Here is a 16888-nt window from a genome sequence, read left to right as displayed (position 1 = left end):
TTAGTCCTGAACAATCTGTGGGTGATCCTGTTCTCCCCACACAGCTCTATTGCATGGCCTTTGCTGTAACCAAGGGACAATGTAGGTTTGGGTCTGACTGAGTGTGTTGTGGAATGAGCCTTTTTTCTTTCGGCTCTTATAGTGCTAAGGCCATGTTCTATTTTGGTTAAAACATAAGGCCATGTTCTATTTTAATTGAAGACCCTTATATATTATGGTTTAATTGATTCCCATGCAACTATGAGTTCTTCTTTTTTGAAAAGATTTATTTTTATGTATTTTTAAATAATGCAAGTATGTGCATATCTGTGTGTGGGCTTGTGAATGTGAGTGCAGGTACCTGTGGAAGCCAGAAGAGGGTGTCAGATACCCTGGAGCTGGAGTTACATATGGTTGTGAGCCACCCAATGTTGGTGCAAGGAACTGAACTTGGGTCCTCTGGAAAACTACATACTCTTTTCCATATATATATATATATATATATATATATATATATATATATATATAAAGTTTTGTGTTCTTTGCCTGCATGTATATCTGTATGAGGGTGTCAGAACCCCTGGAACTGGAGTTACAAACAGTTGTGAGCTGCCATGTGGGTGCTGGGAATTGAACCCAGGTCCTCTGGAAGAGCAGCCAGTGCTCTTAACTGCTGAGTCATTTCTCCAGCCCCGAAAAGTACATACTTCTAACTACTCAACCATCTTTTCAGCCCCAAATTATTATTCTTAATGTCTATCAACACTTTTAAGTCTGGTTTATCTGATGTTAGTAAAGATATATGTTTTTTTTTTAAATTATCTGTAATCTAATTATATCTACTTTTTAGTGTTGTTATAGATATATTTCCCCCATCTTTTTACTTTCAACCTCTCTGGGTCTTTTATTTGTGACTCTCATAAGCAACATACATCTGAAAAAAAATCCAGATGAACAATCTTTCTGCTTTAATTCAGAGTATTTAATCTGCTTTCAGATTTGGGCTCTTTCTTTTTCTAAATGGATTTATTAACATCACTGAAGAGTTCTTTGAAATGTCTAATAGTTTGTGGGAAAATACAAAATGTCCAAAAGTGTGTGTTGGTGGGTTGGAGGACACAAAATGTTCTTGCAGTTATAACCTTAGCTATTTCAAACTATGGTTTGGAAAAAAATCTGGAAGGAAATGCGTGGGACATTGGGTTGAACCAGGATCATCCCCACATGCAATACGAATGTGTATAGTCCAGTGGCTATTTCCATTGGTAAGTCCACTTCCATGTCACCCAACCATCACTATGTGATTCTGGAAGGTTTTGTCTCCCCAAATGGAAGCCTTTAGGACTCTCTGCTTCCTCATCCACCAGCCCCCCCAAGGCTTCTACTGTGTTTCTTGTCTCTAATGTGCTCTTTTTTTTTTTTTTTTTTTTTTTTAAGTTTTCTCTTACCGCCCCCCTCCACCCCTGCCCCTGGGATTTTGCTGAAAAGTATGTGTGGATCTGAATGGGAACAAGAATAACAAGGAGTGCTTTCTGGAGAGGACATAAGCAAGTGTGAGGGGTGGGCACCGAGTCAGAGGGAGGGGGGAGGACTCACGGGGGACACTAGCTCACGGGTGTCTCTTAGCGACCCAAGCAGGCAGGCTCTGATAAGATGCCTGCTGTTTTGGGAGCTGCCTAAGGTGTAACCAGGGCTCAGTGGAGGGAACCAGTTTTGTCTGCCTTCCCACCCCTGGGAACTCACGAGGGCACAGACCATGCTGATTCCAGTCTCCAAAGTATTTCTACTGCCCATTGGAGCCCCCACTTACCCCGGTGGCCGCCAACGCCATCTGGTGATGTGCATACATGTGCTAGGAAAGCCCCTGAGCTAAATTCCTAGTGGTTGCCTGGTCCTCTCCCCCTACTCCTGCTTTGTGAGCTCCTCTGTCCCTTGCAACTGGCTGCACCTAAGAAATGACTGAGTCCACTCTAGTTTCCAGGTGTAGCCTTGGAGTCAAAGCGGGCTGAGAGGAAGTGCAAGCTTAGGGGGCAGCACAGACCTATGGGAAAATATCGGAATGATAGATTCACTGGGTCCCTCATGGCTTTAATGACCAAGGTGGGAGGAGAGACGTAATAATGAATGACATTTATACAGTGTGTTGCAGTTTACATAGCTCTTGCGTGCACATTACCTCATTTACCCCGGATGCAGCTCAGGGTGGGGTCCAAGCAGGAGGCAAGACTTTGCCTGTCTGAGTTTGCATTCTGGCCCCGCCACTTACTAACTGTGTGACCCTGGAATCTTTTTGCATCTGTATTCCAGTTTCCTTAAGTGTTCAGTGAAGGTACGGATTGTGACTGTCCGTAGCCCTGCGATGATGAAGTGAGCTAATGCCTGTAAAACACTCAGAATGGTGCCAGGAGCACGGTAAACACTAAGGAAAAGTTGGCTTTTATTACTTCATCCTCTCAATGGGCCCAGGAGATGTGTAGACATACCCCATTTTATAGGCAAGCAGAACAAAGCACAGATGATGGCATGACCTGTCTGAGGTCACCCAGCAAAGAAGTGGGCATGAGAAGCAGGGCTAGGACCAGGCCTGCCTGAGCCCAAAGCCCTGCCTCGGTAGCTCTCCAGGCCAGCTCCTCTGGTGTGCACTTGGCTTAGGCTTATGAACAGAAGACACACATTCTACCAGCATGTTATAAGAGATTATTCGTCCAGATGATCTCAGACATAAGTAAGCCAGGTCAGCATAGCTGAGAGAGCTCTTTTATCCTGTCTGAGTGGGATGGAAATGAAGGCAATGTACCAGGGCAGCTAACTCTGCAGCTGTTGGTTCAGAACTTGCTCTGACTGTGAACGACATATACATCTCACTGGTTCCGGTCCATTGCTTGGCCATTTGGTGCCATCAAGAGACACAGTGAACGTGAGGTTCTTGGGGTGGCTCTGTTTAAACTTTTCTGGTATAAGCGGGAGGATTATTCTATGATGACAATCACAAGGGACAGCACAGATACAGAGCAGTATGGCAGCCGCCAGGTGCCATTTCAAGTTGATACACAGCATATCACTGCACTTCTGTGTTTTCCTATGACCAACATCACCACAAATGTGAGGAATGCACTGAACCGTAACCTGATGATGGTTTCAGTGTCACTAAGGAATGGTACACCAAAAACCATTCAGGAGCAAATGGCTTCTTAACTCTTATTTCTTCATCTTCTGGGGACAGTGCCTTGATTTCCTCCACTCAGTCCACACTTGCATAGACCTGTCTCCATTCCTGGCTTGGGGAACAGCACAGGATACAGGTCTGGCTAATCAGAGAGCGTGGGCATTTGTCACAGTGTGAGAGGGCCACAGGCCACAGCCACCGGAGAAGAGGCACTTCCCTCCTGAGGAGACCTGGGGCTCTTGAAGCATTCTTGCTATTGTGCAAGAAAGTCTCAGGGGACGACAGGAACAACCTGTCTGGGAATGGGGCTGGCGAGGAAGAATTCAGTCCCCAGCCCTTTGCTGGCTTGGCCTTTTCTATGGTTCCACCTAACACTGTGAAGTGTCGAGCTCTGGGCGGTGCAGACATTATGTCCTCTCAACAGGCCGATAGTTACAAAGGAAGAAACTGAGTCCCTGAGGTCTGGAGTGACTTGGCTGGAGCACACAGGTGACTCCCAGCCCTTTATGGGAAGGACACAATTACTCTGCTCAGAAGGCTGGCGTCTGAAGGGAGCGCCTGCCTTCTGCCTTTCTCTGCCTGCAGGCGGGGAAGTGTTTGCTTACGGAAATGTCACCGCAAAAGGATTCTGGTGCCTTGGGGAGGCGTCTTTGACTCTATCCCTCATCACCCTCAATTGTCCTCCTGACAGCCAGATTGGAACCAAATTGGATTTAATGCGTTTCACAATTTTGTTGAACAAATTTGTGGATTAAGGGAGCAAATTAAATACACATTTTTATTTGGCATCATCAAAAATGTGACATGCAGACTGGAAATGGACATTCCCAGTCTTGGAATAGACATAGTGAATCCCAAACCCTTCCTTCCCAGAATTTTCTTTCTAGGATGATTTTCTCTGAGATTCATGGGAAGTCTGATTCCAAAATCTTTACCTGAGAACTGGGATGTGATCATCAGGTCAAGACTGGGCCTCAGCATCCCTCCTTGAGATATGGATACTTTCTCTCCTACCCTGCATTCAATTTTACTTTCCCCACCTTTTCCCATGGGCTCTAAGCTGGTTTACTAGAAGTCCTTGTAGTTGAACTAACAGACATGGCATGTTAGAGTCAACTCCAGTGCCCTATCCTTTCTCTGAACTCTGAGTTGAGCCAATAAATATTTATATAGTTCATTGGTAATTAATTAGGCGACTTTGGCACTCCATCCAATGGCTTGTAAATCAATGTAGAGATTTCATTTTTCCCCACCTCTGGTTCTTGGCTTCTCCAGAGCAAGGCAAGCTATTAGTGGGCAGGCAACATGATTTCCACTTGGCTGTATGTGTGCACTACATGTAGTAGCATGCAATGAATATTTATGCCCTTTTAAATTTTATTGATGTATGATTACTCAACACTAAAATGCAAATTTTTAAGAGAGAAAGGAGCTTATCTTGGCCAGGCTGAATGAAAAGAGAACCTGGAGAATGCCAGCTTCTAGAAGGGTTCCAGTGCCAAGCAGGCTTGAAACGTGCTTCCACTTTCAGGTAGAAACTGCTACCAATGATGTAACCACTCAGGTGCCTCAGTTTCCACTTCATGAACTGGAAACATCACTAGCACTTGAACAAATCCCCGCCATAGCGCCATGGTACAGGAAACAGCCTCTGAATGCTAGCCACCCCCAGCTTGATGGTCTTTGGAAATACACACACCCATGCCCAGATGGACAGAACCAAAACAGATTTCATCCAGAGTAGTAGTTCTCAACCCGTGGGTTGCAACCCCTTTGAGGGTTAAACAACCTTTTCACAGGGTTGCCTAAGACCATCAAAACCCACAGATATTTACATTATGATTCATAACAGTAGCAAAAATTGCAGTTATGAAGTAGCAATGAAAAATCATTTTATGGCTGGGGGTCACCACAACATGAGGACCTGTATTAAAGAGTTGCAGCATTAGGAAGTTGAGAACCACTGCCCTAGAGAATCAGAGTCTCATTCTTTTCAAGGATGTGTTCATTTGTCTATCCGTGAGTATGTGCAGCACATGTATGGGGATGTCCATGGCGGCCAGAAGAGGGCGTCGGATCCTTTGGAACCACCGGATGTGCTGCTGAGAACAGCTTTGTGAGAGCAGCACATGTTCTTAAGAGCTGAGCCATCATCCAGTACCAGACTCATATTCTTAAAACATCAACTATCCGACAGATTGCAGTTTTCCTTGCTATACAAGTCAAAGGATTTTTTTTTTTAAAGTAGCCTGTCCTAAACAAGAAAAGTCTGGACTATCTGGTGTTAGCTAAACAGAAGAGCCAGAGGGAGCTAGAAAGGGTTGCCTGAAGTATCTATTGAGTAAAGAGAGGGGAGACTCCATCACTTGGCTAATTAAAAGGTTTTAGCTATATGCAATGCTGAAGAGATTCCTGAAGCAAAGAAAAGAAAGTAGGTAATATTGGGGAGTCCTGACATTTCCCCCACTGACCATTTTCAACCCAACAAGACCAAGCACATCTCTTCCATTGCTCCATTGTGCTATGAGGTCAGGAACCCAAACCATGGCTCAGTTTATGAGCAGAAGAAAGCAAGTCCCGAGGCCTGGGAGCAGATCCCTGTCCCAGCTCCCTGTCCCAGCTCCCTCCATTCCTTCTTAGCGTGTCCTGCTATTAGCCTCTCACATGGTCCTGCCAGGCCACCGCTTATCACACAGCCTCCACTCAGTTCTTCTCTCAGTTTCCTGGAGATTGCAGCTGCTTGCTCCATAGTTTTCTTGTTACCCTCTGAAAGTACCTTGCCTTTATTTCTCATTAGTCTGTGATCTCATTCCTCCCTGTGTGATGGACACATGGACTAATAAATATTTTTTAAAAATGCATGCTGTGCATCTCCCTCTCTCTCTTTTGGCCTGCAGTTGACACTGGGCATTAGGAATCTCCCATTTGCCCTTCACCTTATTCACGAACACAGAGTCCCTCAGTTGAACCCAGAGCTCCTAGACACAGCTAGTCTGACTAACCATGTCACCATAAGATGCCCTCTCCCACTGCGCAGTGCCGGGCTTACTTCAAGGGACCACAAGGTCACTTTGTAGTGTGTAATTTTTCCTACCCAGGAGCAGAGGGCCAAGATCGAAATCTGTGCTTTTGTTTTTAATTGAAAATAATTTATTTCTCATACAGTATACTCTGATCATGGTTTTCCCTCCCTCATCTCCTCCCAGATCCTTCCCATCTCCTCACTCATCCAACTTTCTTTCTTCCCACCCTCCCTCTCTCCCTCTTCCCCCCTCTTTCTTCCTTCTTTCCTTTAAAAATAAACAGTCCAATAAACAAACAAACCAGGATAAAACAACAAAAGCAAGCAAACAGAAAAAATAAAAAACAAACAAAAACTATAATGAGTTTCTAAATTATTCTATTATTAATAAAAACTTAGTAGTCAGATATGGGGTTAAAACCTGATTGATTTGAGAAGTGGCAGAGAAGCAACCAGCGACTTCCTCTCTGTCTCCTTCTTTGATCCAAAAGGCCAAACATCTTTCTAAGCCCCTCCCTACTACTTCCTGTGTCTATGTCTCTGGTCCTCCAAAACTTTTGTGGCTGATTTTGGTCAGCTAGTAGCTAGCTCCAGCCTCTGATACAAGGTAAATTTTATTGGCACATCAGAGCAGAAGTGCGGCCAATTCTCCCGAAACAAAAACCAAAGAAGCAGTCGTCCCCCCCTCTCTCCAAAACACGCCATTGAGTTCACTTTGTGTTGGCTTTTTTCTGCTGGGCATGGGGCCGACCCTTAAGGGTGGTTTGTATACCCAGTGAGACTCCACTGGAGAAAACTGATTTTCTTTGCAAGTGGTTGTCAATTGGCTAGCTTCTGGATTAGGGATGGGGGTTTGTGTCCACTTCCCTTTCCAGTTTTGGGACCCCATCCGGGTTGGGCCTGTGAATGCTGCCTCAGTCTCTGAGTTCATACACGCGTTAGTTCTGTTGTGTCTAAAAGACATTGTTTCCTTGGAACAATCCACCACCTCTTGCTGTTAAAAATCTTTCCATCTCCTCTTGCACAGGGTTCCCTGAGGGGAGGGTTTGATGAAGACATCCCATTTAGGACTAAGTGTTCCAAGGTCTCTCTCTGCTCTTTGCCTAGTTGTGGGTCTCTATATTAGTTCCCATTTTCTTCAGGAGGAAGCTTCTCTGATTGTTACTGGGTGCTTTCACCCAGATGACATTGGGGTGTGAGCACCTCCTACCTCACTCCCAGCAATCAGCTGTTGTGCTCCGAGCTGGCCTTGTTGCATCTAGACTGTGCCCTGCTCTGAGCTACTCCAGATCTTACCAAATAGTGTTTCTCAGACTGTGCCTTGTCTCAGATGACTCCATTTTTCAAGCAGCTTTTGACTCCATTTTGAGAATGGAGGATGACTTTGCAGTGGTGTTCTGGATAGTTTTATGTCAACTTGGCACACGCTAAAGTCATTTGAGAGGAGGAACCTCAATTAAGAAAATTCCTCCATAAGATCAGGCTGTAGGCAAGCCTGGAGGACATTTTCTTAATTGATGGAGGAGGACCCAGTCCATGGTGAGTGCTGCCATCCCTGGGCTGGTGGTCCTGGATTCTATAAGAAAGCAGGCTCAGCAAGGCATAGGGAACAAGCCAGTAGGGAGCACCCCTCCATGGCCTCTGCATCAGCTCCTGCCTCCGGGTTCCTGTCCTGTTTGAGTTCCTGTTCTTACTTCCCGAGATGATAAACAGTGCTGTGGAAGTGTAAGCCAAATAAACCCTTTCCTCCCCCATTTGCTTTTTGGTCAAGACATTTCATGAAAGTAACAGAAACTCTAACTCAGACAAGGTGGTACCAGGAATGGGGTGTCACTGTGGCAGACCAGACCCTATTGTTTTGGGAAGAATTATGGAAGGACTTTGGACTTGTGCAAGAAGTGTCACTGCTTGGTGAGCTGTTCTTTAGGAGCTTGGGAGATGAGAATGTTGAGGTCAAAGCAGAAGATGGATGCCTGGCTTGTGACGTTTCAGAGGGAAGCTGACTCTATTGTGGCCATTTGTTATTTTCAATTAGGATTCTATAGTTCTGGTTAGCTGGGGCTGAAGAATCAACTCAACTACTAAAGTGAAACTTTTTCTTTGCTGGGACGCTTGATGCTTATTGGCTGCTGATTAAGAAGAGACCAGAATTGCTGAGGTGAAATCTTGTGGGAAGTGTTTCCTGAGAGCACACAGAAGCTGTGTTCCAGAGGCAGCCATGGTTGTACCTTATGTTGGCAGCAGGACTTGGTAATGTATAAGCATCACCTGGGGGTGGTACTAGTTTTGAAGATGTGAAGGGGTCATGGAGGGCAGCTGAGGCTTGGCACTGTGAGAGGCCAGGAGAGGCCATTGGCGGAGGTGCAGCCTCAGTGACAGGTGAAGGCCCAGGACTGAAGGGGTCATGCAGAGAAGTTAAGGCTTGGCACCGTGAAGAGAGCGTAGGAGAGGCTGTTGGTGAAAGTGTAGCCCAGTTGCAGCAGAAGACCCCAGCATTTTGGAGATGCCTGTCCCATGGCATGACCTCCAAGAACAGCAGCAGCAGTGGAGTGGAGCCAGCTAGAGCCTAGAAGACAATCTGTGTGTGCTGCAGAGGGCAGAGCCAGAAAAGTGACCTAAGCTCCTTGGAGGAGTCCAGAAGATTGTGAGTGAACCCCAGATGATTGGATGTTGACTTATTTATCCTGTTGGAGTTTGGTTTTGTTTTGTTCAGATTGTGACTGGGCCCTGACTCTTCCCTCTTGAAGTGAGGAGGTATTTAATTTAATTTTGATTTTTATAGGAGCTCACAGCTGAAAGACTGAATTTTTTAAAGAGGTTTTGGACTTCAAAAGAGATTGGATATTTTAGAGACTGAACTTTTAATGTTTGAATTTGTAAAGACCACGGGACTTTTATAGTTATTATTTTAATGTGAGACTTGGGGATGAGTGAGAAAGGAAAGGTTGTGGTTAATGGTGATGTGTTTGTGTGTCAAGTTGACAAAGGGTCAATCCTGCTGGGTAGTTTTACATCAAGTTGACACAAGATAACCTTTTTAAGAAAATGCCTCTATCTGATCAGGTGGTAGGCAAACTTGTAGGGCACTTCCTAATGCTATGACCCTTTAATACAGTTCCTCATGTTGTGGTGACCCCCATCCAAAAAATCATTATCATTGCTACTTCATGGCTGTAATTTTGCTACTGTTATGAATCATAATATAAATATCTGTGTTTTCCAATGGTCTTAGGTGATCCCTGTAAAATGGTCATTTGATCCCCAAAGGGACAGTGACCCACAAGTTGAGAACCACTGCTGTAGGGTATCTTCTTAATTAGTGATTGATGGGGGAGGGCCCAGCCCATGGTGGGTGATGCCATCCCTGGGCTGGTGGTCCTGGGTTCTATAAGAAAGCAGGCTGAACAAGCCATGGGGAGCAAGCCTGTAAGTAGTACCCCTCCATGGCCTCTGCATTCAGGTTCTTGCCCAGTTTGAGTTCCTGTCCTGACTTCCTTCCATGATGAACAGTACTGTGGGAGTGTAAGCCAAATAAACCCTTCCCTTCCAGTTTGCTTTTTGGTCATGATGTTTCGTTGCAGTATAGAAACCCTAACTAAGACACGTGGGTAGACACATGACCCAGGCAGCACCGACTGATAAATGATTTATTCCTGGGAGTAGAATAAATACACATTAATCTAAGCGAATTGAGACTGTAGGGGCACATGTGCATATCAAAAACATCTGGGGGGGGGGAAAGGTGTGACTGCCTCTCCTGGATCCCTTAAAAAGGTGGACATGAAGTCCTGTAATGACAAAGGCCCATACCAACCTGCCATCCTATCATCCTAACGTATGTGTCAAGGGGCTGATGAGCTCCCAACTGTCCTTCAGCTCAGCTCATTGCTGGTGCAGCCTATTTGAATTTCTGTCTGCCTGTCTGAGCCTGCTGTCTGTCTGTCTTCCCATTCATTCATCTTGACTCGGTCTACCTTTTCACCTCTGCAGCTCTGCTTAAGCCTGTGAGCCTCCCAGGCCTGCCTCCACAAGGGCAGACCTCCTGAGACCTCCACAGACCCCTCACCTTTCTGTCAGTTTCCTAGCTTTGGCTTCTGGAGCCACTTTGAACCTCCATGACTACTTAGACCATTATGGCCGCTCTACAGTGAACATACGCAGGTGTATATCAGCGTATTTACTGTGATAGACAGAGTGTAATCTGAGAGCTAATATTAGTAATTAAGCTTGGAAAAAACAAGAGCCGTGTTTGCAATGGCTGGGACCATCAAGGAAAGTGGGACTATATGGCAAACTGCTGCCTTTGAGGCTTCTGTAGTGTGTGTGTGTGTGTGTGTGTGTGTGTGTGTGTGTGTGTGTGTGTGTATGTATGTATGCATGTGTGTGTATGTATGTATGTATGCGTGTGTGTGCATGCATGCATGTGTGCGTGTACATGTACGTGTGTGTATGTGTGTTAATAAATCCTTACACTGTGGACAGACATAAACCTAGTCATCTCTTTCTGATATAGCACACTCATGGAAGCTCTGGAAGCCTGGTGGGGCCCTGATGCTCATACAGCATTTGTCTCATACATGTTTGTAGTTCTGCTAGTGACTCTCAGGTTTGTTGATTATCTTGGAAGTCAGGTTGTAGTAGCACAGTTCAGAGTCCCTGAAGCAGAATGGCTCCAGACTGTTCCTTTTATCAGCCAGCTCTTTCTAAAGTACAGGGGTCCTTCAGTATCCAAAGGGGACTGATTTTAGAATCCCTCCCAATACCAAAGCCTGAAGATGTTCAGGTCCCTTATGTAAAGTGGGCACAGTATAGGTAGTCTAAACTACTTCATCGCTGTTTTCAATCATCTCTAGATGGCTTTCTGTCCCAGTACAAGGAAAATGGATGTGAATAGCTGCCATACTGTGTTATTTCGAGGATGAGGACAAGGCTGTGTCCACAGCAATTACTTTGATTTTCTTGAATACTTTTAATTCATGGATCGGAGCCTCCATGGGTACAGGAGTTGGCTGCACTTGTCCTCTCTGTCCCTCCTGTCAATTAGATCAAAGGTGGCCACCACAGTATCAACCCAAAGGCAGGCTGGTAAGACTAGCTTGGCACAGCCAACAAGATGGGTCAGTCCCCCACTACCCATCCTCTTGGAATTCTACCTGGGAAACTTGGACAGAGTCACATGGTCAGGACGAATTGAAGGCCGTGGCAAAGGGAGCAAGGAACCAACAGTTTGAGTCTGAAGCAGAGTGCTGAGATGAGGAGAGGGCAGAAAGCCTGAAGCAGGGAAAGGTGGGACAGATACTCAAGAGGAACAGAAGACAGAGAGAGGACATGCTGAGGTGAAGGCACACGCTGGGGAGGCTCCGGGAGCTACTGCTACTGGTTCCGTGGGAGCCATCTTGAATTCTTAAAGACCTTCCTGCTCCAGGTCCCCACTCCCATGGTGCTCTGTGTTCTGAAGCACCTAGATGCAAATGCACACACACAAATGTATGCACATTTGCACACACATACATAAGAACATATTTTATAAATACATACAAGCTGAATATCCTTCCCTGGATACTGGGAACTATAAATATTTGGGGTTTGGATATTTTTTTGAATTATGGAGTATTTGCATTACCTAAGGAGATGACTTAAGGATGGGGCACTAACTAAACACAAAATTAACTTACGATTTGTGTGCAATGAACACACACAACCTGAGGGGCACTTAGTGCAGTATTTTTAGGGCTCTGTGTTTTTCATGAGGACAGATGTGAACTTTCCACCTGTGGCTCAAAAAGGCTCAGATAAGGGAATGTTCCTGGTTTGGGATTCCCAGATTCAGAAATAGTATGGTTGAATAATATAAAATATAACATGGTATATAATATAAACTATCAGGATTACGTAATGTAAATACATATAAAGTGACAGACAAATATGAGCATATGTAATATGTGTTGCAGATATAGTCAAATTTCTACTGAGACGGAGACTTGAGTGTAAAGTGCGTGTGGTTGAGATCATGCTTGAGAGTCTTTTAAAGTCTCTGCAGTGCGCATGCTTTGGCATAGCTACAACCCTGGATGGTAATGTGCAGCTATACAGGCAAGTGGGACCAGTCCCTTCCCAGAGAAGCTTGCTAAAGAAGCGCAAATGGGAAAACACAGACTCTGGCTCCGTCCCTGCCAGAGACCCAAAGTGAAAATATCGTGATCGTAATTTGCAAGACTTTCCATCCCCAATGGCAATTGACTAATCCCTCTGGGCAAACCAACTATGGAGCCATTCCCTGGGTGACAGCTGTCTGCTGGGATTATTTAATTGGAACTCTCACAATTTCCCAAAGAGTTGAGTACTTTTTAACAATTAGCGCACATGTAGCAACTGTATTAACATAGGAAAACAAAAACCATAGAAAGGGCCCGGCGGATAGCCCAGGACAGCGAGGCAGACATAATTCCAATTATAAGCAACCAAATGCTTCATTTTCCTGGAGGTAACGGGAAGGGGGAATCCTGGGTAAAAACCAAGGCTGTTTGATCTTGTAAATGGAAAGAGAGGGTTTTCTCTCCACACTTTTTAAAGTCTCCAGGGCTCATGATGGCTTCATCATCGTTGTGGTCAGCTTTGTTTCTCACACCAGATTCCCATCATTTCCTGCTCCCGAGTTCCTGTGCCCATTCAGTGACACTGTCAACAGCAGCTCTAATAGGACACGTGTGCTATGCCCACCGACTGGGCACCTCTGTGGTTTCCAGGAGGCACACCATGACTTGCAGGCTTCTTCATCTCGAGTGAAGAAAATGTCTCAGTTCCTTCAGGCAGCTACAGCGAAATCCCTTAGTCTGGAAGCTCATAGGCGGCAGTAACGTGTTACTAACAGCACTGGAGGTACAATGCCTGTTGAGGCTCATTGTTTGCACATACACATTTATACAGACCTGAGCACCCATGTGAGCACACACATGCACATACATACATACTCTTTTTTTTTAAAGAGGGAGATTAAGGAAATTTGCCCAGTGTCTCCAGTGAGTGGGAAAGAAGGGATGAGCTTGAAGCCACTGGGAGCTGCACTGGTCTGGTGGCCGCAGGCATGGTCCCCCACCCCCACTGTTCCTCGATGCTCATGAACACTCCCTTATCCTCTCAGCCACTTTATTGTCCACTTTATTGTTGCCTGGAACAGCGAGTGTCAGAACCTGGCCTCCTGGCCTCCTCTTCTGCTCCCAGGTCCCAGCACCTGCCCTTCACAGATGACCCTTGTGGGTGGAGCACAGGTCTTCGGGGTGCGGCTCTCCCAGGAGCGCATCAAGCCAGAATTCCAGGTCGCGCACCAGCTGTTCCAACTCTCTCACTTCTCTCTCTAGCTTCTCCAGAAAACCGTGCAAGTTTGTCTTCAGCCACTTCCTGAGGGTCCTTATTGGCTCTTCAGTGGGCTCACTGGCCTGATACTCAAAGCCCTGAAAGGCAGACACTAAAGTTGTGTCTTCCAACTTTTCGGGAGGATTTCTTGTTTGAGCAAGTTCCCCATGCCTTTGCAAATGTTGCTCATTCTGCCTGGGCTACCTCACCTTACCTTCTCCACCTGACTAGCTCCTATTTAGCCTTCCCAAACTAGCTTTTTAGCTGGTGACACCTCCTCTGAGAAGCCGTCCCGGCCCCCTTAGCACATTTCTGAGTGTTACCTGGGATGCCACGGGATTCTGAGGGTGGCTGCAGTCCCTGATCCGTCCGGATCCTTCCCAGCCATTTCCTGAAACAGACATGGATACCCTTACAGTCTGCTAAGTGTGATTGGTCTCTGCAGCGGGAGGGGAAGTAGGAACGGACAGAGTGTGGGGTACCTCACAGGCACACCTCCCGAGGACCTCCACCCCACTCTGTGGACTTGGTTTCTCATTGTTGGGTTCCAGAATGCTCACCTGATATTCCTGTGCCCAGGTACAGCACCAAGACCAGCAGCGCTAACAGCGTCTGGGAGGAGAGGAGGAGGAAGGAGACAGGAAGGCGAATTCCTGGGTGCAGAACCCCTGACGGGTGCAGTCATGGGGGAGCTATCCGTCATTGGTAGACATTTTCCCTGATCTAAGTCACACATGCTTCCAACCATTGCAGAAACAGACAACAGGGCAGTGCTCCAACATTTATATCTTCCTCTTCCTCCTCTTCCACTCCACTGTCCCGAATCACTTCAAATCTTTTTATTCCAGTCGAACTGTGGGAGGCCCCAACTTTATGGATGTCTAGTTCATACACAGCAAAATGCACACGTTTTAAATGCACTGTCTGATCAGTTTTGACAGGTGTCTGCAAGTGACCTCAACGAAGATCTAACCCTTTCCCTCCTCCTGAGAGGTCTCCCATGCCTCTCTCAGTCAGTCCACTGGGGCACCGACTCTCACATTGTGCCCATTTGTGAGTTCTGTGGAAAAGAGTCAATGATGTTTTCTGTGTAATGTTTCTGATGTGGTTCCATGTTTTGTGTGTTCAATTTTATTGATGAGTGTGTTGCATGGGCCTAACACAATTGGTCCTCACCTCCTGGTGGGTTGTTTACAGTTTGAGGTGGTCGTGTAAGCAAGTGCTTCAAACATGCATGTGCCCTGTCTTTGTATGGACAGGACTCTCATTTCTGCTCGGTGACTGTTCAGACATGGAAATGCCAAGACATAGGGTGAATGTATGCTTAATTCTAGAACAATATGCAGGACTGCTTCTCAAGCTGTTTACTCCACTTTGTCCCATGGGTCAGTCAGAGAATTCTTGTTGTTCTATATCTTTGTCTGCACTTAGTATTGTCAATCTTAATTTTAGGCATTCTCTTGCTATTATGTAGAGACATCTCAATCTATTTTTATAATGTTTTCCATATGATCGATGAGATTTAGCACCTTTTGGCTTTTAAAGACTGTTTTATGTGTATAATTGTCCTGACTGCATGTATGTATGTGCAAACAAATGTATGCTGGATATCAGCAGAAGTCAGAAGAGGGCTTTGGAACCCCTGGAACTGGAGTTACTATAGATGGTTATTAGCTGCCATGTGGATGCTGGGAACCAAGCCTGGAACCTCTGCAAGAGCAACAAGTGCTCTCAGCTGCTGAGCTGTCCTCCAGTCTGGAGGTTTAGCCTCTCATCATGGCTTTATTGGTGAGCATTAATCTGCATATCTTTGTTATGCCTATTGAAGTCATTTGCTCATTTGTTTTATTGGACCATCTTGTCTTTTGATGAAGTTGTCGAGTTCTTTGAATATTTTGGATCTAAGTAGTTGAGAAAATATTCACTGTGAATATTTTATCAACTCTGTGGCTTATCTTTTCACTTTCACATCAGTCTCTCTTGAAAAATGAACAAGTTTCTTTTTATAAAGCAGTTCACCCTTTTGGGGGTGTGCTTTTCGTGTGAAGTCTAGAACATTGGTCTCTTCTAAGGTTTTTCTCTTATTCTAAACCTTTTATTGTTTTAATTTATGTATATGATCCATTTTAGAGTAAATTTTGTATGTAATGTAAAATATGGCTGGAGAGTTTTAAAAACATAGATATCCAGTTGTCCTGCAATTATTTTTAGGACGATTTTTCCTCGTTAAATTATATTGGTGCCTTTGGTGTATCACGTGGGTGTTCCTGGGTTCTGTTGCTTCATTGTTCTGTGTGTCTATCTTTGGTCGATGCTAAATCTGTGGGAGTCCTCATCTGCTGGGACCGCCATGCCACGCAGGCACTGCCATGCCACGCTGGTACCGCCATGCCACCATACCACAGACTAGAGGCATTGAACGATAGACACAGATTTTCCATCAGTTGAGACTGTGGGATGCAGCCTCTCTCCTGGGCCTTCAGGTATCACCTCTCCCCGTGTCCTCAGGTGGCTCATCCTCTGACCCATGTACCCCTTGCTGCCTCTTCCAATAAGGGTGCAGCCTGGCCCATGAGACCAGAGACTTCACAGCAGCCACCTCCTTAGAAACCTTGTCTACAAGTCAAGTCACTTGGGGGTTAGGGCTTTAATGCATGAATTGTGAGAGACAAAGTTCCGTTTCCAAATGAGCCGCTGACGCTCTCTCGTTTGGTACGAATGAAAATGAAGAGAGAGTGTGAGGCTGTGGGAAGCGACAGGAGTCCCTGTGGAGGCTGCAGGGGGTTGGGTCTGAAGCAGGGAGGGACAGGGGAAGCAGCGTGTGCCCTGGCCTTACCTGCTTCCTGTCATCACAGTGGCTGCTCCTTCTCTGTTCAAGCAGCTCAGCGGCCACCCGCCCCCTGCCACCCATCTTCTGGATTGCCATGTGTCTGCTCAGGTCAGACTCCTCGGGGGGATGGAAGTACTCTCGGTGGACAGGCAGGTAGGTGCCCCCTCCCCCACTCTTTGTCACCAGCCAAGCATGAGGTCTGATGTCACAGAAGGCAGAAGACAGCAAAGCCCACCACTCTGAGTCTTAGCACTGCCTCTCATAAACACACACATGCACGCACGCGCACACACGAACACACACACGCAGAAAGCAATAGTCAGGAAGAGATGCTGTGAACAGGTTTTCAGATGAATTTTCCTCTATGTTCTTAAAGATTTGCAAGTTATGATTAAAATGTAAATCTTTTTTTTTGTTTTTTGTTTTTTTTTTGTTTTTTGTTTTTTGTTTTTTAGAGACAGAGTTTCTCTGTGTAGCTTTGCGCCTTTCCTGGAACTCACTTGGTAGTCCAGGCTGGCCTCGAACTCACAGAGATCCG

The 16888-nt window shown here is 45.8% G+C and overlaps 1 protein-coding gene across 2 annotated transcripts; it reads right to left on the bottom strand.

Moving 5' to 3' along the window:
* Window positions 1-13299: 13299 nt before the first annotated feature.
* On the bottom strand, window positions 13300-16525 carry Smim23 (small integral membrane protein 23). Of its 2 annotated transcripts, none has more exons than XR_005090372.1 (4): window positions 16357-16445; window positions 14081-14401; window positions 13844-13911; window positions 13300-13618 (listed from the first exon to the last, which is right to left on the bottom strand). XR_005090372.1 is itself a non-coding variant. In XM_028857793.2 (4 exons), the coding sequence occupies exons 1-4, from the start codon at window positions 16444-16446 to the stop codon at window positions 13406-13408; spliced, it is 423 nt and encodes a 140-aa protein (XP_028713626.1). In that variant the 5' UTR covers window positions 16447-16525; the 3' UTR covers window positions 13300-13405. The 2 variants fall into 2 exon arrangements, 1 of the variants encoding a protein (XP_028713626.1); XM_028857793.2 differs by having other exon boundaries at window positions 14081-14132; window positions 16357-16525.
* Window positions 16526-16888: the final 363 nt, after the last annotated feature.

The sequence above is a fragment of the Peromyscus leucopus genome, chromosome 8b (genome assembly GCF_004664715.2).
Source record: "Peromyscus leucopus breed LL Stock chromosome 8b, UCI_PerLeu_2.1, whole genome shotgun sequence".
In the NCBI taxonomy this organism is placed as follows: domain Eukaryota; kingdom Metazoa; phylum Chordata; class Mammalia; order Rodentia; family Cricetidae; genus Peromyscus; species Peromyscus leucopus.
The sequence above is the reverse complement of the archived record's forward strand: the minus strand, read 5'-3'. Positions and strand labels throughout refer to the sequence as shown.